General features: G+C 34.7%; 1 protein-coding gene and 1 long non-coding RNA gene across 2 annotated transcripts in view; both read left to right on the top strand.

Moving 5' to 3' along the window:
* The first annotated feature begins 1,492 nt into the window (after positions 1–1,492).
* pkd1l2b (polycystic kidney disease 1 like 2b) overlaps positions 1,493–26,034 on the top strand; it is a 40,211-nt gene continuing 15,669 nt past the window's right edge. The window contains exons 1-19 of the mRNA XM_073835694.1: positions 1,493–1,802; positions 2,791–2,949; positions 3,440–3,625; positions 5,357–5,467; positions 5,782–5,843; positions 8,333–8,468; positions 8,560–8,690; positions 8,797–8,931; positions 9,016–9,159; positions 10,966–11,090; positions 12,195–12,312; positions 18,967–19,092; positions 19,678–19,900; positions 19,992–20,182; positions 20,594–20,824; positions 22,239–22,340; positions 22,434–22,612; positions 25,031–25,177; positions 25,249–25,448. Of these exons, the coding sequence (XP_073691795.1) occupies positions 1,493–1,802; positions 2,791–2,949; positions 3,440–3,625; positions 5,357–5,467; positions 5,782–5,843; positions 8,333–8,468; positions 8,560–8,690; positions 8,797–8,931; positions 9,016–9,159; positions 10,966–11,090; positions 12,195–12,312; positions 18,967–19,092; positions 19,678–19,900; positions 19,992–20,182; positions 20,594–20,824; positions 22,239–22,340; positions 22,434–22,612; positions 25,031–25,177; positions 25,249–25,448 (3,016 nt within the window). The remainder of the gene's footprint in view (positions 1,803–2,790; positions 2,950–3,439; positions 3,626–5,356; positions 5,468–5,781; positions 5,844–8,332; positions 8,469–8,559; positions 8,691–8,796; positions 8,932–9,015; positions 9,160–10,965; positions 11,091–12,194; positions 12,313–18,966; positions 19,093–19,677; positions 19,901–19,991; positions 20,183–20,593; positions 20,825–22,238; positions 22,341–22,433; positions 22,613–25,030; positions 25,178–25,248; positions 25,449–26,034) is intronic.
* LOC141332317 (uncharacterized) lies at positions 14,910–17,308 on the top strand. The gene is made up of 3 exons (XR_012355298.1): positions 14,910–15,450; positions 15,805–15,907; positions 16,863–17,308. It is a non-coding gene; the product is annotated as an uncharacterized lncRNA (long non-coding RNA).

Here is a 26,034-nt window from a genome sequence, read left to right as displayed (position 1 = left end):
TCTGAAACACCCCCCAACTTTCACTGTCAAAAACCTGTGACAAAATCTCACTGACAGAAAACCTTTGCGTAGAGGCCATTTTCGATTGAGAGAGCAATTCAACTGACAGTGGTTCTCGCAATACTACAGGTATGGTTGTGTTAGTTTTATTTTTTATTTTTATTATACTTAACATATAAAATTATAGTGCATATTATAAAATCATAGCATGTTATAGTGACCTCAATATCACTCAAAACAAATGTGTGTAAATTTTTTATATTTCTTATGTTTTATACAGCTAAAAGAACCTGGGGTCAAATTGACCCCAAAGAACACCGATGTAACAAAAATGTGTACAGGGCATTGAACAAATAATATCATGTTAGTTTTATGTTTACCAAGTTTTCCCCATTAAATTAGGAAAAGTCATTCAATCTGAAGCAAAAAAAAAAAAGTCAATTATATAGGCTATGTACATACGTTAAACATTGAATGGGGTCAAATTGACCCCAAGGATAACAGGAGGGTTAAGTTCTTAACAATGCATATTACTAATCAAAAATTACATTTTGATATATTTATAGTAGGAGTTTTACAAAAAATCTTCATGGAACATGATCTTTACTTAATTTCCTAATGATTTTTGGCATAAAAGAAAAGTCAATAATTTTGACCGATACACTGTATTTTTGGCTATTGCTACAAATATACCCCAGCGACTTAAGACTGGTTTTGTGGTCCAGGGTCACATTTGGAGTACTATAGGCTGCCAAAAGTAATAACAAATCAAGGAGAAGAGTGCAAAAACTGTCTGAGGAACAAAAGGAGCATTTGTGGTTGGCCAAACTGAATTTCCAGGACAGGAATCTTGACAACTTTCATGTTTGTTCTTATCATTTCCGTCAGGTGAAATATTAGGCCAATATCTTAATTAACTGCTTGTGCATATCTTTACCACCTATTAACTTTAGTTTGTCTAAATACAGTATGATGCCCTTTGAAGTCCCTCTCTATAAGATTTAGCTTCTTCCATGTGGTTTTTCCCATGGTTTAGACAGCGTAAATTAGTAGAACAATGTATTCAGTAGTACATTAACTGTGCAATCCATGCTGTTGTTTACATCCGAGTATCTCCAATATAGCCACACTTCTGTGTAGCTGATGATTCTTATTTAATCTAAATTAATTTCTGTTGATGATGATGAAATTGTAACCTGAAACTACCTGGAACTTCTAGAACATCTGTGAGATGTACGGGCCAGTGCATTGTGCGTCACTGTGGGTTAAGGCTGGCTTATCTTGTTGATCTAAATGAACATTGCCTTTGTTTGTGTAAAAACACAATATGCATGCATTAGGCTATTGCATTACTGGGTTTTCAATGAGAGCCAATCAATAGGAAGGATTCAGTTCTCATGTAGCAAGCTGGTGTATTTTTGTCATGGCTCAGAACCCTTTATATAGAGGAAATCACCAGGATGCGTCTTCTAGCCTTTTACAAGGACTAGAGATGGATGGCAGACTCTTTACTTTGCTATTTCTGGTAGTAATTAATATCATCTCAGCATGTGGTGAAGCAGTTAGTGAAGGTCTTTATTGCTCAGAAAATCAGCAGGCGTTTAAAAGCTCCTGTTATGAGTTTGTGGCCCTGCAGCGCAGTTTCCTCAGTGCTCAGGCTTGGTGTGAGCAGGACGGTGGGCACCTGGCCTTCATCCAGAATGAGGAAACCCAACAGTTTCTACAAAAACACCTGCAGCCGGAGCAGGACTGGTGGATAGGACTGGTGTCTACCTCCATCAACCTCACTCAGGACACACAAGGTATGTGGTTGGTGTGACAGAGGTACTATACCTGTCAAACGTTTTTGAACAGTAAGATTTGTAATGTTTTTATAGAAGTCTCTTCTGCTCTAAAATACAGCAAAAAATAAAATGTAATTTATTCCTGTGATCAAAGCTATTTTTTTAGCATCATTACTCCAGTCTACAGTGTCACATGATCCTTTAGAAAGCATTCTAATATACTGATTAGCTGTTCAATAAATATTTATTAATATTATTATTATTATCAATATTTAAAACCGTTGAGTATTTTTTTTTTCAGGATTCTTTGATGAAAAGAAAGATCCAAAAAATCAGCATTTATCTGAAATAAAAAACTTTTGTAACATTATACACTATACCATTCAGAAGGATGGAGACCTATTTTTTTATTTTTTGGGAAAGAAATTATACAAATGAATACATTTAATTAGCGAGGATGCTTTAATTTAATCAAAAGTGATGATAAAGGAATTTATAATGTTAAAAAAGATTTGTATTTCAAATTCTACTCAGCTGTTTTCAACATTATCATAATAATAAATGGTTTATTTTTAGCAGAAATTCAGAATATTAGAGTGATTTCTGAAGGATCATATGACTGAAGTAATGATGCTAAAATTCAGCTTTGAAATCACAGGAATAAATTACATTTTAAAATATATTAAAATAGAAAATTGTTTTTTAAATAGTAAAAAAGTTTTGCTGTTTTGCTGTACTTTGGATAAAAAAAAGCAGGCTTGGTGAGCAGAAGAGCAGAACTCACTGTTCAAAAACTTTTGACTGGTGGTGTATGATTGACATATAAACATCATATTAAGTTTATGTTAAAACTATTATTTTTATGAATGGAAATCTTATATGTAAATCAAATACACAAATCTCCAAATCTCTAAATTTAGACCTACATTTGTATTTGTATATATTTTCACAAAAATGTAAATTAAAAAAAGGAATCATCATTTTACCTGCTTCAACTTTTCCTCAGGTGGCTTGATCTGGTTAGATGGCTCAGATGTGATTTACTCAAACTGGCTCAGTGAGTCGATGCTGGATACTTGCTGTGGCTACATCAACACAGACTCTGGATTTCACTGGAAGACAACAAGCAACTGTAGCCAGGAACTGTACTTCATTTGTGAATTTGGTGAGTTTAATGCTTAATCGTTTCCAATAGCATTTTTATATAATTATGTATAGGCTTTTTTCAGAGTGATCTGTGGTATAGAGTATTTTTATCTGAAAGCTGAATAAATACCTAAATAATTTCCATGAATGTATGGTTTGTTAGGATAGGACAATATTTGGCTGAGGTACTATTTGAAAATTTGAAAATATTTTGAAAAGTTGTCCAAATAAAAGTTCTTATCAATGCATATTACTAATCAAAAATTAAGTTTTGATATATTTACAGTAGGAAATTTACAAAATATCTTTATGGAACATGATCTTTACTTAATATCCTAATGATTTTTGGCATAAAAGACAATTCAATCAATAATTTTGACCCATACAATGTATTGTTGGCTATTGCTTCAAATATACCCATGCTACTCATGACTGCTTTTCTGGTCCAGGGTCACATAAATTGTTTTTAAAATTACACTTAACAGTTATTCTTTTTCATCTTTTTTTAGAATTGGGACGTTCTCTGTCCTGTATGGACAGCACTATCCTGCACTGTGGCTCAGATCAGGTGATAGAGGTTGATGACAGCTACTATGGCAGGAAGACACCACATTACTGCAGGAGCAACATATCCAGCTCTCTCACATCTTCGCTGGAGCCGTGCAGCTGGATCAGTGTGCTGGGTGTAATAGCAGGTACTGGCTGATACTATCAAAAAAGTACCAACAAAAATTAAACAAAACGTAAAGAGCTAGATGTTATTACATTTTTGGTAGCACCATGGAATTTGGAAAGAGTTGCAGATAAATATGTAAACAAATCAGCATGAAGTCAAAAGTTTAAATACACATTGCAGAATCTGCAAAATGTTAATTATTTTATCACAATAAGAGGGATCGTACAAAATGCATGTTATTTTTTATTTAGTACTGACCCGAATAAGATATGAAACATAAAAGACATTTACATATAGCCCGCAAAAGAAAATAATAGTTGAATTTATAAAATTCCCCATTCAAAAGTTTACATACACTTGATTTTTTTTTTATACTCTGTTGTTACCTGAATGTTTAGTGATAGTTGTTCATGAGTCCCTTGTTTGTCCTGAACAGTTAAACTGCCTGCTGTTCTTCAGGTCCCACAAATGTTTTTGTGTCTTTGAACCCTTTCCAACAATGACTGCATGATTCTGAGATCCACCTTTTCACACTGAGAACAACTGAGGGACTCATATGCAACTATTACAGAAGGTTCAAACGCTCACTGATGCTCCAGAAGGAAACACAACGTATTACTTATTCTGTAGCTTCTAAACAGCAGTACTAAAAAAAAAATTTAAAATTAAAATACAACATGTTTACTTCTGGAGCATAAGTGAGCGTTTGAACCTCAAAATCAGGACAAACAAGGCACTCATAAACAACTATCACAAAAAAAAAAAAATATGTGAATCATTCAGGGAACAACACAGTTCACTTTTATAAATTCAGCTATTATTTTGTCTTGTGGACTATATGTAAACATCTTTAAATGTTTCAGTTCAGTACTGAATAAAAAAAAATAACATACATTTTGTATTACCCCTCTTATTTTGGTAAAATAATTAACATTTTGCAGATTCTGCAGGGTGTGTGTAAACTTTTGACTTCAACTGTAGGAATGATCTCTGAAGGACTATGTGACATTTAAGAGTGGAGTAATGGCTGCTAAAAATTTAGATTTGCATCACAGGAATAAATAAAATATATTAGAATAGTTATTTTAAATGGTTTCACAACAATTTAATGCTTCAGAATATTGCTGTTTTACTGTATTTTTAATCAAATAAATGCATATGCGCGTGAGAAACTTTAAAAGTACCAGCTCTGGAACCATCATAAAAAAAACAATCATTTTACATATAGGACATACAGTACATAATTCAAGAATGAAAACCTTTAATGAGTCTTAATGTCTCCGACCTAAAGAGGACTTGATTTTGTGAATTCATGCTCTGTTGTTTTTACTTCTTTCTTTTAATATGAATGCAGAGCAAATAATATGAAATCTAAAATGTAAACAGAGGTTCATTGTGCTTGTGTTTTTTAAACCTGAATATACAGGGCTCCTGCCAAAGCTGAGGTTTAATATTACAGTAAGCTTCGTCATAACAGATAGTAAAGCGGGGAAACATAATAGGCTTCAAAAAAGACCAATGTATTGATATACAGTAGTTTCAATAGATACTAATGGACCTGAAAAACTCTCATTATTAGGCAAATGAATTTGAACATATAATAAATATTTACAGAGGATTCAGTCTCTTTGTGAAGACGATTCTGTTCACCTGTTGCTTTAATGTTACTATTGTTGTCAAAGTGCTTAGTGTTTGAAGAGCATTGAGAAATTCTGCATCTCAGTAATGATGTTTGTTGATGTCCTCCAAGAGCTCTGTAATGGACAGCAGTTTTGCACGGCTGTGGCAAATGCGTCATCTTTTGGAGAGCCGTGTCCGGCGCTGGGAAGTTACCTGTTTGTGGAATATCACTGCACAGAACGTGAGAGCTGTTTTATATTGACTACAATATCCACCTTATTTTGCAATGCAGAAGTAAACCATTTCTGTGCATGTTTGAGACTTCCAGTTCAATAGCTGCTATAGAGAAATAACTAGAATAATAACATTATGTGTTTATGAGTATGATAATAAAATCAAATAATCTGATAAATACCAAGTTGCATGGAGTTGCAGTTGCACATTCCAGTTAGAAATGGCCACACGTTAAAAATAAGGTGGATAGACAACGTAGTAATAATAATGGTTCCTTTCACTTATCTATATTTTCATCATTGTATATTTTCCATAATACAGAACCCTCTCATGTTATCATGGAAAGAGCAGCAGATGATGGTGTTGATGATTCGTTTGTTGAGGTGATCAAATAAATTTTTCACTTTTGACTTTGTACTTTTATTTATTCACTTTAAACACATTTTACATGAGGGGTCAAACATTATGTTGTGACATCAAGACAAAAAAATTTTTTCAGTAATATATATATATAAACAGTAATATTGTAATTAATATATAACAGTAATATATTACTTCAGTCTTCAGTATCACATGATCCTTCAGAAATCATTCTAATATCCTGATTTATTATCAGTGTCAAAACAGTTATGCAGCAATTTTTTTGGTACTTTTTCAGCATTCTTTAATGAATCAGAAATAAAAAAGAACAGCATTTATTCAAAATATAAGTCTTTTCTATCACTTTTTGCCAATTTAACACATCCTTGCTGAATAAAAGAAAGAGTAAAAACTTACTGACCACAAACATTTAAACGGTACTGTGTTTTTCCCCCCTTTTATTCATCAAAGAATCCTAAAAAAAAGTATCACAAGTTCCAAAAAATATTAAGCGGCACAACTGTTTCCAAAATTAATAATAAATCATCATATTACAATGATTTCTGAAGAAGTAAGTGACACTGAGTACTGGAGCAATGATGCTAAATATTCAGCTTTGATCACAGGAATAAATTAAGATTTTAAATAAAGATTTTAATGTATAATAAAATAGAAAATCATATTTTATATTGTTAAAACTATTTCACCGTTATTTATTTATTTTATCTATTTTTTTACTAGTTACCAAAAGTATTTGAGGGAAAATCCTGAACAGACTTTTATCTTAAAATCTATGTAATATTTTCAAGGATTCTCATTAATTAATTTATTAATTTTCCTACACTACCAGTCAAAAGTTTTTGAACAGTAAGATGTTTAATGTTTTTAAAGAAGTCTCTTCAGCTCACCAAGCCTGCATTTATTGGATCCAAAGTACAGCAAAAACTGTAAAATTGTGAAATATTTTTTACTATTTAAAATAACTGTTTTCTGTTTAAATATATTTTAAATTGTAATTCATTCCTGTGATCAAATCTAAATTTTCAGCATCATTACTCCAGTATTCAGTGTCACGTGATCCTTCGGAAATCATTCTAATATGCTGATTTGCTGTTCAAAAGACTTAAAAGAGAATTATTATTTTTTTTTTAATAATTGTTCTTATTATCAATACTTAAAACAGTCGAGTGCAATTTTTTCAGGATTCTTTGATGAATAGAAAAATCCAAAGAAAAGCATTTATCCGAAATAAAACATTATACATTATACCATTCAGAAGCTCGGAGTCAGTATAATTTTTTTGTAGGGAAAAGAAATGATAGAAATTAATACATTTATTTAGCAAGGATGCTTTAAATTGATCAAAAGTGATGATTAAGACATTTATAAACTTACAAAAGATTTCTATTTCAGATAGATGCTGTTCCTCTAAACTTCATTCATTTTAGAAACTTTAAAAAAATCTACCAGCTGTTTTCAACATAATGATTTCTGAAGGATCATGCGACTGAAGTAATGATGCTAAAAATTCAGCTTTAAAATTACAAGACTAAATGACATATTCAAATAGAAACAGTTGTTTTAAGTAGTACAAATATTTAGAGTTTACTGCTTTTGCTGGATCAAATAAATGCAGGTGGGTGAGCAGAAGAGACTTCTTTAAAAAAACATTACAAATCCTTCAATGTAATAAAAAAACTATAGCCGAAACCAGCAAAACTTTGACCACTTTCTTAGGTGGTCAGACTGGGAGAGCAGCTGACCAACCAGCCAAATTTGACAAGCTTAACCAGCTAAGCCTAAACAAACATATTATGCTGCTTTCAGCTGTTTTTATATATATAAATATGTATATATATATATATATATATATATATATATATATATATAAAATTCATCATTATAATTTTAGTCATTTTACATGTGTAAACAGATCACGTTATTCCTAAAATGGATTCCTAATTGCTGCTTTTCTAAACCTTTTCAATTATTAAAGGACTCTTTGTCTTTGAGACAGAACACTCACAAAAGGGCTAAAAGGGAGAACCCAGGTGACGACAGGATTTGTTATTCTGGTCAAGAGGAACCAGGCACTTTCCAGATCAAGTAAGATACATTTTTGTGACCTTTATTTACCTCTGCCTTAAACCCAGAAATTAAAAATGTTATTTTTTACTTGCTGAAAGTTTTATATCTGGTGTTGGATGGAGAATATAAAGAAAGTGGATTTGTTTGTATCTGTATTTCCCAGCTGCCTAGCTTGTGGTGGGTTAAATGATAATAGTGAAAAAATCGAATTGACCCTAAGTGATGTCTGTCAAACGACATACTGGTATGTGCAAGAACACAGTAAAGGATGGAGAATCAAAGTAAGTACAGTCAATTTCAAATGCACGTAATGATTTCATTTTTAATTTTGCTATTTACAGAATAAATGTTTGATACTGTTTCATATGTTTGGCATGATATACTGTAATTTGTAATAATAATTTTCACATTGCTTTGTTTCTAGAAAGATGATTTTAAGGAAGACTGCCAGAAAAAAGGCAATACCGTCCTGAAACTGATAGATAAAAATGATAACGATGTGGAAATCAAATCCAGTGTGATTAGGTCTTTTAAGAAGGACGTCATCGTCGTGGTGATTTGTGCGTTGATTTCACATTTTGTGACTACCGAAGCTATTGTATTACATCTATGAATAAAGTGGCATCTGATAACTATTTCTGTATGGTTTAGGTGAAATCTCTGGCACTATGTTTTATGTGACGAAAACCATTGAACATTCCTGGGTAAAGATTGACAAGAATAAGCTCAAAACCTCAATCGAAAAAGAATTACCACTTGACGGACCAAATGACACAGAAGAGGTAAAAAGATAAAGAGATTTTAGAGAATTTGTTTTGCATACGGTAAAGGTGTTTTTGTTTGCTTTAAGCAACCACATAAAACATAATATTCATTTTTTACTTGCAGGTCAGAGAGCAGCTACTTTCAGATATGTGTGCAACTTTGGAAGAACCACTCCAGGAACCAACAGAAGTGCTAACGTTTGCTGGAATTTTGACAGATATCACTGAAAATAAGGACAAAGTGAATGTTAATGCTCAGGTATTTCTGTGACCAAACACATCAGTATATATGTGCTTAAACACTCCTGCTGCATAACAGCTGAACATGTACTTTCTTTTACAGGAAAATGCTGGTTGCGCACTAGAAATGATCAGTCAATCCCTCAAATCCATCAGTTCGGATAACATCACTCTACAAACTGAAATAGCCAACCTCCTTGTTATGTCCTCTAGTCACATTCTCGCTGCCTTTGATAAGGACAAAGAGGTAACTTAAAAAAAATCAGATTGAACTTGCAAATATATATATCTGGTGTGAAAAAGTGTTGGCCCCCTTAATGATTTTTAATTTTTTTGCATGTTTGTCACACTTTAATGTTTCAGATCATCAAACTAATTTAAATATTAATCAAAGATATCACAAGTAAACACAAAATGCAGTTTTTAAATGAAGGGTTTTTTATGAACGGAAAAAAATCCAAATCCACATGGCCCTGTTTAAAAAAGCGTTTGCCCCGTTAAAAAATAAATGGGATTTATCACACCTGAGTTCAGTTTCTCTAGCCACACCCAGGCCTGATTACTGCCACACCTGTTCGCAATCAAGAAATCATTTAAATCGGACCTGCCTGCCAAAGTGAAGTAGACCGAAAGATCCTCAAAAGCTACACATCATGTTGAGATCCAAAGAAATTCAGGAACAAATGAGAAAGAAAGTAATTGAGATCTGTCAGTCTGGAAAAGGTTATAAGGCCATTTCTAATGCTTTAGGACTCCAGCGAACCACAGTGAGAGCCATTGTCTACAAATGGCGAAAACATGGAACAGTGGCGAACCTTCCCAGGAGTGGCCGCCCGACCAAAATAACTCCAAGAGCGCAGCGACGACTCATCTAAGAGGTCAAAAAAGACCCCACAACAACATCTAAAGAACTGCAGGCCTCTCTTGCCTCAGTTAAGGTCAGTGTTCATGACTCCACCATAAGAAAGAGACTGGGCAAAAATGGCCTGGATGGCAGAGTTCCAAGACGAAAACCGCTGCTGAGCAAAAAGAACATAAAGGCTCGTCTTAGTTTTGCCAGAAAACCTCTTGATGATCCCCAAGACTTTTGGGAAAATACTCTGTGGACTGACGCGACAAAAGTTTAACTTTTTGGAAGGTGTGTGTAATATAACAGTAAAATATGGTGGTGGTAGTGTGATTGACCTCAAGCTGAAGCAAACTTGGGTTCTGCAGCAGGACAATGATCCAAAACACACCAGCAAATCCACCTCTGAATGGCTGAAGAAAAACCAAATGAAGACTTTGGAGTGGCCTAGTCAAAGTCCTGACCTGAATCCTATTGAGATGCTGTGGGACCTTTAAAAGGTGGTTCATGCTCGAAAACCCTCCAATGTGGCTGAATTACAACAATTCTGCCAAGATGAGTGAGCCAAAATTCCTGCACAGCGCTGTAACAGACTCATTGCAAGTTATAGCAAACGCTTGATTGCAGTTGTTGCTGCTAAGGGTGGCCCAACCACTTTTTCACACAGGGCCATGTGGGTTTGGATTTTGTTTTTCCTTCATCATAAAAAAACTTCATTCAAAAACTGCATGTTGTGTTGAATTGCATTATCTTGGATTAATATTTAAATTTGTTTGATGATCTGAAACATTGTGTGTTTGACAGTGTGACAAACACGCAAAAAAATAAAAAATCAGGAAGGGGGCCTTTTTCACACTTTTTCACACCACTGTTTATGTATGTATATATATATATATATATATATATATATATATATATATATATATAAGGTTATATTGATTAACTATGGGATGTTTTTTCTAATCCATTATCATTTACTTTGGATAAATGTTTTAAATCTTTTTTATATTAATTATGTATAATTTGAGAAAAACTAATGCATATGACTATGATAATAGGAGCAAAGTATCACTTTTGTTTAGTTATACTGATGTGACAAGGTTGCTTAGCATCTTGCATCAGCTAATGACCAACAAGCTATAAAAAAGCTAATATGTTCCAAAACACAGTAAAGAAATCTACTGATGTTTTCTCACTGTCTTTCAGAGCGACATATCTAGTTTTTTGCTCGCTGCAGTGGACTCTGTGCAGACATTCCTGCTAGCAAATAAAACACCTGATCTGGAGCCCAAAATCATCACCTCTCCTAATGTCAATATTTATGTCAACAGGTAGGACAATCAGAATATATGTTAAAGGTGCCATTGAATGGAAAACTTACCTTGGCATAGTTGAATAATAACAGTTCTGTACATGGACATGACATACTGTGAGTCTCAAACACCATTGTTTCCTCCTTTTTCTGTAAATCTGGTGTTTGCAAAAGAACACTGAAAAAGAGGCCAATTCCAACATAACACTGACTATGACATTATAGTCTCAGGATCATTAATAGTTACGCCCCCAACATTTGCATAGCCCAATCATCAGATGCATATGCAGGTAGGCTAATGTAAAAAAAAAAAAAAATTAGGACAATAGCGAAAAAGGCAGATCACGGGAATAAATGTTCCAAGTTGTGCAGGAGATGTTAAGTGCAGGGATGGGTTGGTGTCTGTAACTTACTCAGAAAGGCACGGAAAACAAGTAACACATTCTAATAAAATAAGGCGAGCCACTAAAGGCACACGGTTAGCTTCTTAGCGGTAGCCTGTTACGTTGCATTACATAAGATTTCACTTACCACATAAACAGTAAGGAGAGATGACTGCGCGGACAATGGCGAATGATTTGCAGATCCTGATCACCTCTTACAGCATCTAAACTTGTCAAAAGTGCTAAGTACTGCCGCTGTAGTATAAAGTTACACAGCACACGTGTGATCGCCGATCTCAAAAGTGAAAGTAAAAAGTTACTGTGCATTCAAAATGACAGTTTCAATGCCCTGCATAATAATAGCGGGTCAAGCACCATAATTAAATATGTATTTTCCTCCATGTGTTTCCCTCCTGCTGTGTAAGAGCAAAATGAGCCACTCTGTGAAACAGCCAATTAGAGCAGAGCCATCATTATTATTCATGAACCTTCCAAATAAGGTAATAACATACCATTTCATTCTATGTACAAATCCTAGGGTTGTAAATGGACCTGTAAAACCATTTCTGGAGATGTTTTGCTCTTTTCTATGCCATATACCTTCTATGTAGATATCAGAGAACAATTATAAATATTGTATCAATGCATTCTATGGCACCTTTAATATACTTAATATATGTTCAGTGAAAATTAAACAGATGATTGAGAATATTTTTTGTGTTTTTTTTTTTTCTGGTTAGGATATCACCAGCTAACCTTCAGAAAGAACCCTTCAAGGTTGAGAACAGTTTAGCCGGATTCAAGCTTCCGAGTCTGGGCTCTGATATACTGCCTATGGATGAGCCAGTGGATGTGAGAGTGAGTGTTTTAGTCACTACAAGCTACTGCAAGCCAAGGCAACCAAACGCAAAGCTACCACTAAGAATTTTTTTTCCTAGCAAGTGAATAGCGTGTTAGATAAAAGTGTGTTAGATAAATGTGACTAAAAGCAGGATTCAAAAAAGAAACAGCTTTATATAAAGTTAAGAGCAAAGAGGAAACACACAGAAAGATATACAGTCAAGCCTGAAATAATTCATACTCCTGGCAAATTCTGACTTAAAGTTACATTTATTCAACCAGCAAGTGACCGGAAATGACACAGGCTTCTCCCAAAAGATAATAAGACGATGTACAAGGGGCATAATTGTGGAAAAAAATATTTCTAAGCTTTTATTTACATTTGAACAAAAAGTGGTATGTTCAAAATTTCATACCCTTTGCAAACTGTCACAGTCTATGGGAAAATTCAAAGTTTTATACCATTCCAAATAGTCCAAGCTGTTCTAAAGCATCCTAATTACCCTGATTCATTGGGAACAGCTTTTCGTTTTAATCAACTCAACAGGTGAAAAACAGAAGCTCTCTGCTGTTGGTTTGTGGACAGTCATGGCTAAAACAAAGGAGCTCACTGAGGACCTGCGGTTGTGCATTGTGGCTGCTCACAAGTCAGGAAAGGGCTATAAGACCATATCTAAATGTTTTGAAGTTCCAGTGGCTACAGTGCAAAGTATTATTAAAAAACACAAGACGTTTTGCACTGTGAAAAATCTCAGAGGACGTGGTCGGAAGCCAAAAGTGACACCTGTGCTTGACAGGAGGATAGTGAGAGAGGTAAAAAAGAATACAAGGATCACTACCAAGGCCATCCTGATGAATCTGGGCTCTGCTGGTGGCAACATCTCAAGGCAGACAGTCCAACCGACACTGCACACCGCTGGGTTTCACGGACACAGACCAAGGAGGACACCGCTTCTCCAGATGCTTATCTGGACAAAGAAGAAGACTTCTGGTGTTCTGTTTTATGGCCAGATGAAACAAAAAATGTAATTGTTTGGCCACAATGATGTAGCCTTCATTTGGCGTAAAAAAGAAGAAACCTTCAACCCTAAGAACACCATCCCCACTGTCAAACATGGTGGTGGGAACCTAATGTTTTGGGGATGTTTTTCAGCTGGTGGACCAGGGAACCTAATCACAGTAAACGGCACCATGAAAAAGGAGCAATACATACAAATTCTCAACAACAACATCAGGCAGTCTGCAGAGAAACTTGGCCTTGGGCACCAGTGGACATTTCAGCACGACGACCCAAAACAGACAGCAAAAGTGGTGAAGAAATGGTTAGCAGACAAAAACATTAACGTTCTGCAGTGGCCCAGCCAGAGTCCTGACTTAAATCCAATTGAGAATCTGTGGAGGGAGCTAAAGATCAGGATGATAGCAAGGAGACCCTTCAACCTGAAAAAGTTGGAGCTCATCGCTAAAGACGAATGGGCAAAAATACCGAAGACATGCAAAAAGCTGGTCAGCAATTATCGGAAGCGTTTGATTGCTGTAATAGCTAATAAAGGCTTTTCTATTGATTATTGAGAAGGCTATGAATGATTTTGGACATGCCACTTTTTGTTCGAATGTAAATAAAAGCTGAGAAATTTTTTTGTTTTCCACAATGATGCCTCTTGTACAACAACTTGTTATCTTTTGGGAGAAGCCTGTGTCATGTCCAATCAAAAAAAAAAAACTTGTTGGTGGAACAAAAGTAACTTAAAGTCAGAATTTGCCAGGGGTGTAAATAATTCCGGGCTTGACTGTACACTCTAAAAAGTGCTGGGTTATTTTTGTAAACACATTGCTGGGTTAATTGTGCTGGGTCAAAATTCTGGGTTGTTTGAGGCACTGTAAACACACAGTTGGGTTGATCATGTTGGGTCAAATGGACTATAAGGGGTTCTTTCACTATGAACACCTGGGTTGGGTTATTTTGACCCAACCGGTTTGTTTATTTTTTTTTACTTCATCGAACGTTCTGGATTCTTCACTCGACTCGTCGCCAGGCGGTCACGCACCTCGCAGCAAGCAGGATTATAAGGTAAATTAATAATATGATTATATAATTATTTACCTTTATTTTTAATAAGTTGTGTTTTAGAGCACACTGGTTTCACTGTTTAATGCAATATTTGATATGTCGCTGTGCAGGGTTGGCATTTTATTCCGTGAATGACGAACGTTGTAACTTAAGCAGCCTAGCGATGTACTTTTTTGCCTCAACAATCGCTTTATTGTTATATAAAGTGTGTGTGTGTGTGTGTGTGTGTGTGTGTGTGTGTGTGTGTGTGTGTGTGTAGTGTTATTTGTATAACTTACAGTATACATATGGCCTTTATTTTAACGCCTTATGGAAAGAGTAGGTCAGAAATACGGGAGTAAGTTCCTTTACTGTCTGCATACTGTATGGCTTTGTAATGTTTTGTCAAAATTAGATAATTTCATACAAAAATTGATCTTTTTAGGGCATATTTTTTCAAGTAAATGTCTGCGACGTGTCAAGTGAATGTCAATCCAACGATAGATCCATATCATGTTTTATGTTGAGCATTTTCGCGCTTTTTTCCTTGAGGTAACTTATCTGCATTAGCTAAAACGCTATGTCCCTTACTTTAATAATGTTAAACCACAATATGACAGGTATGTACTATTGTTTATTACTTAAATGTAATGTTGTCTTAGCTACAGTATGTAAAGTTAGACTTAATCTCTCGTGGTGTATGTGGCCGTTCACATGTCCCGTTTTGCGCACTGAAGTTCGGTAAGCTCGTTTTTTCCAGGCGCGGGACATGGTTGCTTAGTAACGGCAGACGCCATGGGAGAGCAAGCTGCGTTTTGGAAAGAGAAAGCGACGCGTCTTGCGTTTTCACGCGTTTTTAGGCGCGGCATGTGAACGGCCCCTTACTCTTCCTCTATTTTAGTGAATGCCTGTGTTGCATTACAAACTAGGAGACCAGTATAAACCTTAAACTTATTGAACCACATTTCTTTTTCAGATTTTATCAGATTTAACAAGACTTTAGGAAGCTATATCCAGAGGCAGACTTTTTGAAGACTGGGCTACAGTTGCAGACCTAATTCTTGCCAGTGCTCAGCAAGATACATTCCTGGGTGACATGACTTAAGGTAAGCTTTTTCTTATAATATGTCAATCTGTAAAAACAATATGCAACTGTATTTGACACACATAAACTGGTAAATACAATGGTACAGTAACACTTAACTAGTTGCTTATTAGCTTGTATATTGGCTGTTAATTAATACTTATGAAGCACAAACTGATGCCTTATTCTGCATGAGCATATTCTACATCCTTGAATCTGACCCCATACCTAAACTTAACCTGCAGTAGTTGAATGAGGATGGGAATTAATTAGCATTATTTAAAGGAATGAAGAAATCTTCATATGAAAGTGTTTCAGTTTGTTGTTTTGATTATAAAATATGTTTCACAGTTTGCATATTATTCCTATGGTTTAGATGCTAAAGGGGAAAGTGCTTTCAAAGTCCTGCCCACTCTGGATAAAAGGTCTTCAGACCCACAACCACGGAATCCCGGAGGCCATTCATTGACGTACAACCTGTAAGTTTTGTTTTACGTTTTCTGCTCTAATAAGGGTGTATATATATACACACAGTGGTGGCCAAAATTATTATAACAGTTGTATTTTCACCAGCTAAAAAATGATTTTAAGTCAGTGTTTGTTATCTTTTGCTGTAGTGTGTCAGTAAGAAATTATATTATCAGTTTACATTTCCAAACATTCATTTTGCCTTTAATTGTGATAATCCAGTGAGGTTTTTGTTTGCACAACAGCCAATCCTCCACACAGAGATCTGATCTCATCATCATCCAGTCCGTCTGGAATGACATGAAGAAACAGAACAAACTGAGACAGACTAAATCCAGAAGAACTGTGACAACGTCTCCAAGATGCTTCAAGAGACCTACCTGCAAAGCTACCTGAAAAACTATGTGCAAGTGCACCTAGTGTAGGGCAAAAGCTGCTTTAAACGCAAAAGGATGGTCAAACCAAATGTTGATTTAATTTAGTTAATCAAGGTTAATTGATAAAGAACATTTATTTATGACATTATTTTTGACAGCATCATTTTATGACATTTTTAGACAAGTGCTTAAAACTTTTAACAGTACTGTAGCTTTGCAGTTAGGTCTCTTCGAGCATCTTGGAGACGCTGTCACAGTTCTTCTGGATGATGATGAGAACAGATCCTGTGTGGAGCACTGGCTGTTGTGCAAACAAAAATGTCACTGGATTATCACAATTAATGGCAAAATGAATGGAAATGTAAACCGATATTTCCTACTGACACACTACAGCAAAAGAGAAATCACTGACTTAAAACCTTATTTAGCAGGTGAAAATACTAGTGTTCTAACAATTTTGACCACAACTGTATGAAAAGTTGAGAAGCAAAATGAGCATTTATTTCATGCCTCTGTGTTTATGTTCATAAAATACACTTAACTTAAAATGTTAGTTATGTTGCAAGACTAAATTGCGTATAATTAACAGGTTGGGGACCAACATGGTGGATTTGAGCCTTGGGATGAGACAACAACATTTCTAGACCTTCGCCATTGTTCCAGGCCATGCCATTGAAGCAGACTTGTTGCCTGGGAATTTCTCCAGCTTGCAGTATATCATATTGATGGACATAAGTCTTCATGTGTGAAGTTTTTGAGGGCAAAAGTTTTTTTTTTTGGCCACTTGTAACATGTTTTAAATTGTAAGTATTGTCTGGTGGACTCTTTTTTTGGCTTAGTTTTAATGGCACATATTTTGGAATGATTCTAATGTGGTAATAATTCATTTTTGAGTGTTCTGCTGCTGCAATGTTGACATAAAGAATAGGAATATATTGTGCCTTCTTTACAGTTTTGTGTTTAAAAGAAACTGATCTAAAACCGTTATTTGTGTCTGTAAGGGTTGGACAAAATGTGTGACAGTTGCACCTATTTGAAAACTGTATTAAAAAGAAATATGAAAACTCATTAAATTGACATTTACAGATTCATTTTTTTGTGTTGTGTAACTGTATTACAGAAAAACAATAATAATTTTACATTCTTTTGTGATTTATATATTATTATTGGTAAATATAAAGGTATATAAAGGTAGCAAGGCAATTAGACAACAAATAACCCAATATTTAGGTAGTTTTTAACCCAGCAACACAGTTAATCTGACCCACTGGTTGGGTCAAATAAACAACCCAGCATTTTGGGTCAAATGATTTAACCCAGCACTTGGGTCAAAACAACCCAACGCGTGTTCTGTCCCATAGTTACCCAGCAGCTGGGTTATGGTTGGGTTATTTTTTAACCCAGCACTTTTTAGAGTGTATTAACTATTTCAAATTCAACTTGAAGCATTTTGCTTTGAAAGCAAGAAATATTTCTCTGAGCCATATGACTTTATATTCAGCTTCCTAGTTGAAATCTTACAGTTGGCCCTGTTTGGTCCGTTTTTTACAATAAGATAGATTAGGGCTGTCACAATGATTATTTTGTTAACCAAGTAATTGGACGATTATTCAGACAATCAGTTAAGTAAACTGACAATTTTTTGTGGTAACAAAAAATAGACCCAAGTGAACAATAAACTTTAAAATGACTAAAAATACATGTATAATAGGCAATAATTGAATAGCCAGATATTGCTTTTATCCTTTATTGCATGATCTAATTCTTGTTTAATATTGACTATGCAACATTTAAAGGTGACATATAATGAAAATTTGACTTGTTTAAGTGCTATAATCAGGTTCCCAGTGCAACTACCAACCCAGAAAATGTGAAAAAGGACAACCCAGTAACTTGTTAAGCCTTTTTCTGCAAGCCTGTGAAAATACAAGTGTGTCAGATTTCGCTTCCCCCATGGCGTAGTAAGGGGATCTTAATATAATATAGCTGACCCTGAATCTGCACGTTTCCGCCCACAGCGCCGTCATTTAGTTTTCGCAAGCAACAGCGGTTTAGCAGTTCAATGCCATGAAAACTATTTTGAGTCCCAGCCTTAGAGGAGACAACAGCAGTGGATTTATTGATTTATTTACTGTATATTTCACTGCTGCCACACAGATCTAATATGTGACCCTGATGGTCAACAAAATAATTGTAAAAGAAAAAATTATAAGAAATAAGACATGAAAGAGAACTTAGTTTACTCACATGCTGTGTGACAGCCGCTTTCTGTGTATGTGCTTTGTATATGATAACTGTTTGTTCGGAGCAGCATTTACTGTGAGCGAAGCCACTCCGAAATCCAAGTAACCTACACACATATGAATAAAGCGTATATTAAACCTGCAGCGTATACATTTATTTAACTGAATTGCAGTCTATGTGAATTTACAATAGCACTATGCTTTATTATGATTTTAACATGCTTTTAATATTTCATGCAGGCTTAGAAAGCAGTCTAATAATGCGTTTCATTCTCGTTCAGGGATGCGCCACTTTCTGTATTTTGACATGGGCAAAATGAAATTGAGGATTTTTTTATATTCGAGTTCAATACAATATACTGTACATTTTATTTTGTGCTGTACTAATGTTACATAACCTTCACGTATATATGTTAAAACACAATATGCATATATGTCCACTTTTCACAGATGACACATTTTAACATTGATCCATGGATTGAAGGTCAGCCCATTCATAGTATTGTGGCCGGTTTATCCCTCTCTAATACAAATGGATCTGGCATTCCTGTGGCAAACCTGACTGAAGAGATTGAGGTAAAAAAAATAGTTAAGACCTCTTGACAATAACTGATACTGAATAGATGAAGTATGCAATTTCTGTGTATATAATAACAAAATAACTGGTTTTAAGGCAAGACACTACAGGTGAATAGGGTAAAAACTATTGGATATCTTTAACTAATCACCATACTTCCCGATTTTAATGATGTTTATTCACAATACATCACAATATAATTGTGTATTTTGGATGTCTTTCAACAAATCTGAAAGACAAGTTTTGGAAACAGAAAATTATTAGTGCCTGAAAAACAATGGTTTTGCCAAGTGTCTTTCATACAAAAGCTGCCTTGAGTCAAAAATAATGACCATGCTTTTGGACAGTGGGAATAACTTCAATATAAAAAAATATATAATCTGTAAAAGTTACATCTTTGTACCATATTTACCCTCTGAGCGGTACACAAAAATACCTTAAAGGTTCACATTAGTACTTTTGAAAAGGTACTACCCCAGTAACAGCTTTTGTACCTTTTTTCCTTACAGTGTGTTATCAGAAAGTGTAAATCATTAAAAGATTTAACTGAAACCTAATGAAATCCCACTTTGCTCAATCTGCAGATCTTATTACCCAGACTGGACCCATCAGTGAACAGCTCAGTTCTAGATCTGAGAAACTTCAGCACTACGATCATCAATATAACCACCCCTAACATTACTCTGGTTATGAAGTTACTTCCCTCGGAAGATTTAACACTAATATTACTGCTGGGTTACCAGAACCAACCCACCGAGGACAATTATGCAGCCAAAATTACACTTCCTCAAGAAGGAAATTCACAAGGTGAATAATTTGCTTCAAAGAACACAGTTGTTTGTAACAATGTGAACTGTATCAAGCACTGTTTTGGACTTTTCTTAAACTTTTCACACAGACGAAAGGTACACGTGGATACTGGGCCCCAGTGACATGCCAATAGACGTGGGCGTTTACAACCTTCTCATACGACCTGTTGTTCCTCCGGGCGTAAAGTCTGTAGATGCATCAGTGACAATCACATCTGTTACTGCTCAGTGCATTTTCTGGCAAGAGACCAGAGCCAACTGGAGTGACTATAGCTGTAGGGTAAGTGAATTTGATTTATTTTTAATTTTAATTTTATTAGTGCTTGGTAATATCAAATTACACTCTACAGATATAATTCAGAACACGCTTTAGTATGTTAGTAAGAGTTTTTATTTGACGTTAAAAGAAAGTACACTTTTAAGATTTAATGTGCACTACAATGCATTTGAATGCAATTCTTTTTCACAAGAATTGGCATGCTAATTTAATTTAATCTCCTTTTTTTTGTAGCACTGGTGACAACCATAATAAACATTACTGACCTCTAATAAACGCTGACTCAGTAAAACACAAATGTCATTTAATTTCAGTTAATTTGCATCTTTCAGTCTGTTAAAAACTAGCAAATCTATAGCTCTCGAAAGTTTTGTTTGTGATATAACACTTGTGCTTGATTTCCGTATTCTTTAGGTTGGCCCTAAAACAACCCCAAATGTTACTCAATGTCTGTGTACCCATTTGACCTTTTTTGGGAGCAGTTTCTTTGTCATGCCTAATACTGTAGATCCGTCCAAGTCAGCTGAGCTGTTTTCCAACTTTGCACAAAACCCAGTGGTAGTATGCTTTATTGGGGCCATTTTTGTAGCTTACATCCTGATAGCGGCATGGGCGCGCCGAAAGGACCTACAGGACGTAACCAAGGTCTGCTTTATCTATGATCTCTAGACTTAATCTGCTCTTATATGTTATATATATTAAAATGCATTTTAATTTTGGTTGTATCTACAGTTGAGTTTAAAAGTTTACATGCCATTTTTAGAATCTGCGAAATGTTAACAAATTTATTAAAATAAGAGGGATCATACAAATGCATGTTATTATTAATTTAGCACTGACCTGAATAAAAAATTTCACATAAAAGATGTATCTAGTCCACAAGAGAAAATAATAGTTGAATTTATAAAAATTACCACGTTCAAAAAATTACCTACACTTGATTCTTAATACTGTGTTGTTACCTGAATGATCCACAGCTGTGTTTTTTTGTTTAGTGATAGTTGTTCATGAGTCCCTTGTTTGTCCTGAACAGTTAAACTGCACTCTTTGCTTCAGAAAAATCCTTCAGGTCCAACAGATTCGTTGGTTTTTTAGGATTTTTGTGTATTTGAACCCTTTCCTACAATGACTGTATGATTTTGAGATCCATCTTTTCACACTGAGGACAACTGAGGGACTCATATGCAACTATTACAGAAGGTTCAAATGCTCACTGATGCTTCAGAAGGGAAAACATGCATTAAGAGCTGGGGGGGGGGGGGGGGGTGAAAACTTTTGAACAGAATGGAGATGTGTACATTTTTATTATTTTGCCTCAACATCATATTTTTAAATTTATTAGTGCCCTTCAGAAGCTACTTACATGTTTCTCAGAAGACAAAATAAGTTACATTTTTCGCTGATCTTCAAATAAAAAATAATTTCAACCCCCCGCTCTTAAAGCATGGTTTTTCCTTCTGGAGCATCAGTGAGCATTTTAACCTTTCTGTAATAGTTGCAAATGAGTCCCTTAGTTGTCCTCAGTGCGAAAAGGTGGATCTCAAAATATGTGAAATACCTTTTTCAGGTCAGTACTAAATAAACAATAACATGCATTTTGTATGATCCCCCTTATTTTGGTATAATAAATAACATTTAGCAGATTCAGATGTGGTGTGTATTTATGAAAAGATATAGTGCATTACAAACACATTATGACTACCTTTATAATGCATTATACATAATTTAATTAATGCATTATTATGACAAAATTTCAGCATAAACAGCTTTATGATTTATGATTATGTCATTAAGGGGACTTTGCTATTGGATCATGTTAAACAATAGCCAAATATACTTATGCAGTATTTTAGCAAACTCACATTTTGTTAGGCATCATTTTGGTATGAAACCCACTTTTTATGATCAAGTCAAATCCTTCTCCTAATGCCTTCAAAAATAGCGTGAGATTTGGAAATAAAATGGTTTGCATGCAGCAAACCAAGTTAAATTTGAAGATATACCATCTCCTGAAATATATAGTACTGTGTAAGATACATTGTGTTGTTTCCCCCAAAAGGTGAAGATTACTATGTTAGAGGACAATGATCCTTTTGCTGAGTACTGCTACTTGCTCAAGATCAGCACTGGTCATCGCATGGGTTCCTCCACTTCATCACGGGTCAGCATCTCCATATACTCTATCATTAGCTTCTTTAGGAATTCTGATCGTGTGCTATTGCATGCTAACTCTGCAATGCCTTCGTCACTTCAGGTTATAGTGACTCTGCAAGGTACGGAGGGAGAATGTGAGCCCCATCATCTGACTGACCCTGATAAGCCAGTTTTTGAAAGAGGAGGTGTGGACCTGTTCTTACTGACCACCCCCTTCTCACTGGGAGAGCTGCAGAGCATCAGACTGTGGCATGACAACTCTGGAGATCATCCTGCTTGGTAAACTGATGTCAGAGGAACAGTTCACCTACTACACTAGGACCGGCAACTTTGGTCCTTGAGGGCCATTGTTCTGTAGAGTTTAGCTCCAACCCTAATCAAACACACCTGCCTGTAGTGATCTTGAAGACACTGATTAGCTTGTTCAGGTGTGTTTGATTAGGGTTGGAGCTAAACCCTCCAGGACTGACGTTGTCCAGCTCTGTGAGGCTATGTCTACATTAATCCATTTAAAAAAAAAAAAAAACGTTGATTTCGTTTCAAAACGCTCTCCATCCACACTATAGTTTGCAGACATTTTCCAAAAAATCTAATTTTCCTATGATTGAAAGTCAAGAAAAGAGTTTTTTCTTTTGCTACATGAGCAAATGGGAATGCAAAAAATATATTTGTGGTACTTTCCCATTCACTGCTCTCGGATTTTACCTAACTATGTCTATGACGACTTCCGCTATTAGAAACCCGGAAATGTGAGAAAGGTCCATTCTTCTGGCAGAATCATTTTATTTACATTTATTTTGCATCATTGTTAAAGTATCACAAAACAGGCACAATACTGGTATAAACATAGATATCTATTGGTACAATATGCATCACATGATTAAAAGATCTTAATTTTTAAAAGCAGGGGTTTTCGTAGTCCACACTACATTGCGTTTTTAAATTTATCCACTTCAGAGAGTATTATTAAAAAGCTCAGTTTTCCTTGACAAAAAAAGCCATCTCAGTGTGGACAAAAGGCCAAAACGGAGAGAAAAAGATGCATTTTCAAAAGAAAATGTATTAGTGTGGACAAAGATTGAAAAAAATTGCATAGAAACAATTTTCACTCAAAAATTGCTAGTAAATTTCACAATTAATCACAAAGAAATGGCAAGTAGACAGAGTGAAATAGTATTTTCTTCTAAAATGTACAATAATCGGTTTTATTTACAACTTAAAAAAAAAAATTTACTAAACAGTTGTACCGTTATCATGTACTACATGTTCAAAGTAAAAAATAATTTAAAAAAAGTGAAAAATCATGAAAAATAAGTGTACTTCAGCAACTTCTTAAAAAAGGAAATACTTATACATTTAAAAAAAAAACTATAATAGCCTATACTATAAGTGTGAACTGAACAGTGTTGCCAAGTCTGTGTTTTTTCACAGAATTGGGCTACTTTAACACTGTTGCCGCGGTTTGTTTTTAAGTCCAAGGCTTAAAGCAACCCCAATAATGTCCCCAAATATTTAGCCCCTGGGATGCGAATTTTACCAGGGGAACCCCTCCGAAACATAATTGGGCAGGTTTTGCTTTGAAAACCTGGCAACCCTGGGACTGAATGCAATGTTTTTAGACACAAAATCGCATGTTAATTGTAATTAAATGAGAAAGCATTCTAGGTAAATTTATATTAAATACAAGTGCTTTTTTGACCCACTTAAGTAGTAAGTAGTAAGTACATATTTATATTAATAAGTACATAATTACTACTTTGTCTTTGAAATATGGTTAGTATATACTAAAATATACTTTAATGTAATTTCTGTTTAAACTTGAATTGCATGTGTTTACATATATTTATAATTACACATTTGTAATGAAGTTGCTAGCACATTTAAAATGTATTAACATTTAAAGTAGAAAACTATACAGTTGAAATAACAATCAAGTGCTTTACATTGGTTTTAATATGTCAACACATCAAAATAAGTGTATTTCTTTAAAGCATAAAATCGAATCTAATGAAAATCTAATGATTTTAAATGTACTTTAAAGAAAAATGTTTACCCCCGGTTTCATAAAAAAAGGCTTACACCTAGTCCTAGACTAAAATGTAAGTCTAAGCTGTTTTAACTTAAAGAAACTTGCACTGACAGATCGTAAAATAAATCAGTGCCTTTGTTTTGTCTCAAGATGCACACCAGTAATGTTTTTTTTCTAAAGCATGTTTATAAAAAAATTACTTAAGTGTCCTAGGCCCGGTTTCACAGACAGGGTTTAGGATTAGGGATTAGGCCAAAGTTTAATTAGGACATTTAAGCAATTTTTATAAACGTGCTTAGAAAAAACATTACTGGTGTGCATCTTGAGACAAAACAAAGGCACTGGTATATTTTAAGATCAGTGCAAGTTTCTTTCAGTTGAAACAGCTCAGATTTACATTTTAGTCTAGGACTAGGCTTAAGTCTTGTCTGTGAAACCGGGGGCTAATTGAACTATGGCCTAATTCTGGTTTAGTCTAAGCCGTGTCTGTGAAACCAGGCCTTAAGGTAAAACTGTAAAGTGTTTTTATTAAAAAAGTAATATTCATTTTAGATTATTTGCAAGTATATATTTTTTCATTCAAAGTACACTACAAATACAGATTCATTACTGTTTTTCACTAACACACCTATTGTGCTTAAGATTTTTTTTTTTTTTTAATTTCTCAGGTATGTTAACTCAGTCATGGTTGAAGACCTGCAGACTGAACAGAAGTGGCATTTCCTGTGCAGCTCGTGGTTGGCTGTTGATATAGATGATTGTACTGTTGAAAGAGTGTTTCCTGTAGCATCAGAGACAGAGATGAAAGGCTTCAGGTGAGCTCAATATCTTGCTCTTTTGAAAAATAATATTTGAAAATCCATCTAAAAGACTTTCTTTTCTGCAGCAATTTATTCTTCATGAAGACAACAACAGACTTCTGTGACGGTCACATCTGGTACTCTGTGGTCAGTCGACCCCCCAGCAGTAACTTCACCCGCGTGCAGCGTGTCTCGTGCTGTTTCTCAGTGCTGCTCTGCTCCATGTTGACCAGTATCATGTTCTACGGGATTCCCACAGACCCCTCAGAGCAGACCATGGATATGGGTATGGCTCAAAAATAATGATATATTCAAACACGACCAGTCAAAAGTTTTTAAACAGTATGATCTTTAAATATTTTTTAAAGAAGTCTCATCTGCTCACCTGCATTTATTTGATTCAAAGAACAGTAAAATAAGTAACATTTTGAAATATTTTTACTACTTGAACTAACTGTTTTCTATTTGAATATATTTTTAAATGTAATTTATTCCTGTGATTTTAAAGCTGAATTTTTAGCATCATTACTACAGTCTCATGATCCTTCAGAAATCATTCTAATATTCTGAGTTGCTGTGCAAAAAACATTTATTATTATTATGTTGAAAACAGCTGAGTAGATTTTTTTCAGGTTTATTTGATGAATAGAAAGTTCAGAAAAACATTCCCCAATAAATAGATAAATAAATTATACTGATTTCAAGTTTTTAAACAGTATAGTGTGTACTGCAGCAAAAGCTTTTTATTTCAGATGAATGTTGATCTTTGGATCTTTTTATTCATCAAAGAATACTGAAAAAAATACTCAACTGTTTTAAATATTGATTATAATAATAATAGCAATAAATGTTTCAAATCAGCATATTAGAAT

The sequence above is a fragment of the Garra rufa genome, chromosome 3, assembly GCF_049309525.1.
Source record: "Garra rufa chromosome 3, GarRuf1.0, whole genome shotgun sequence".
NCBI lineage: Eukaryota > Metazoa > Chordata > Actinopteri > Cypriniformes > Cyprinidae > Garra > Garra rufa.
The sequence above is the reverse complement of the archived record's forward strand: the minus strand, read 5'-3'. Positions and strand labels throughout refer to the sequence as shown.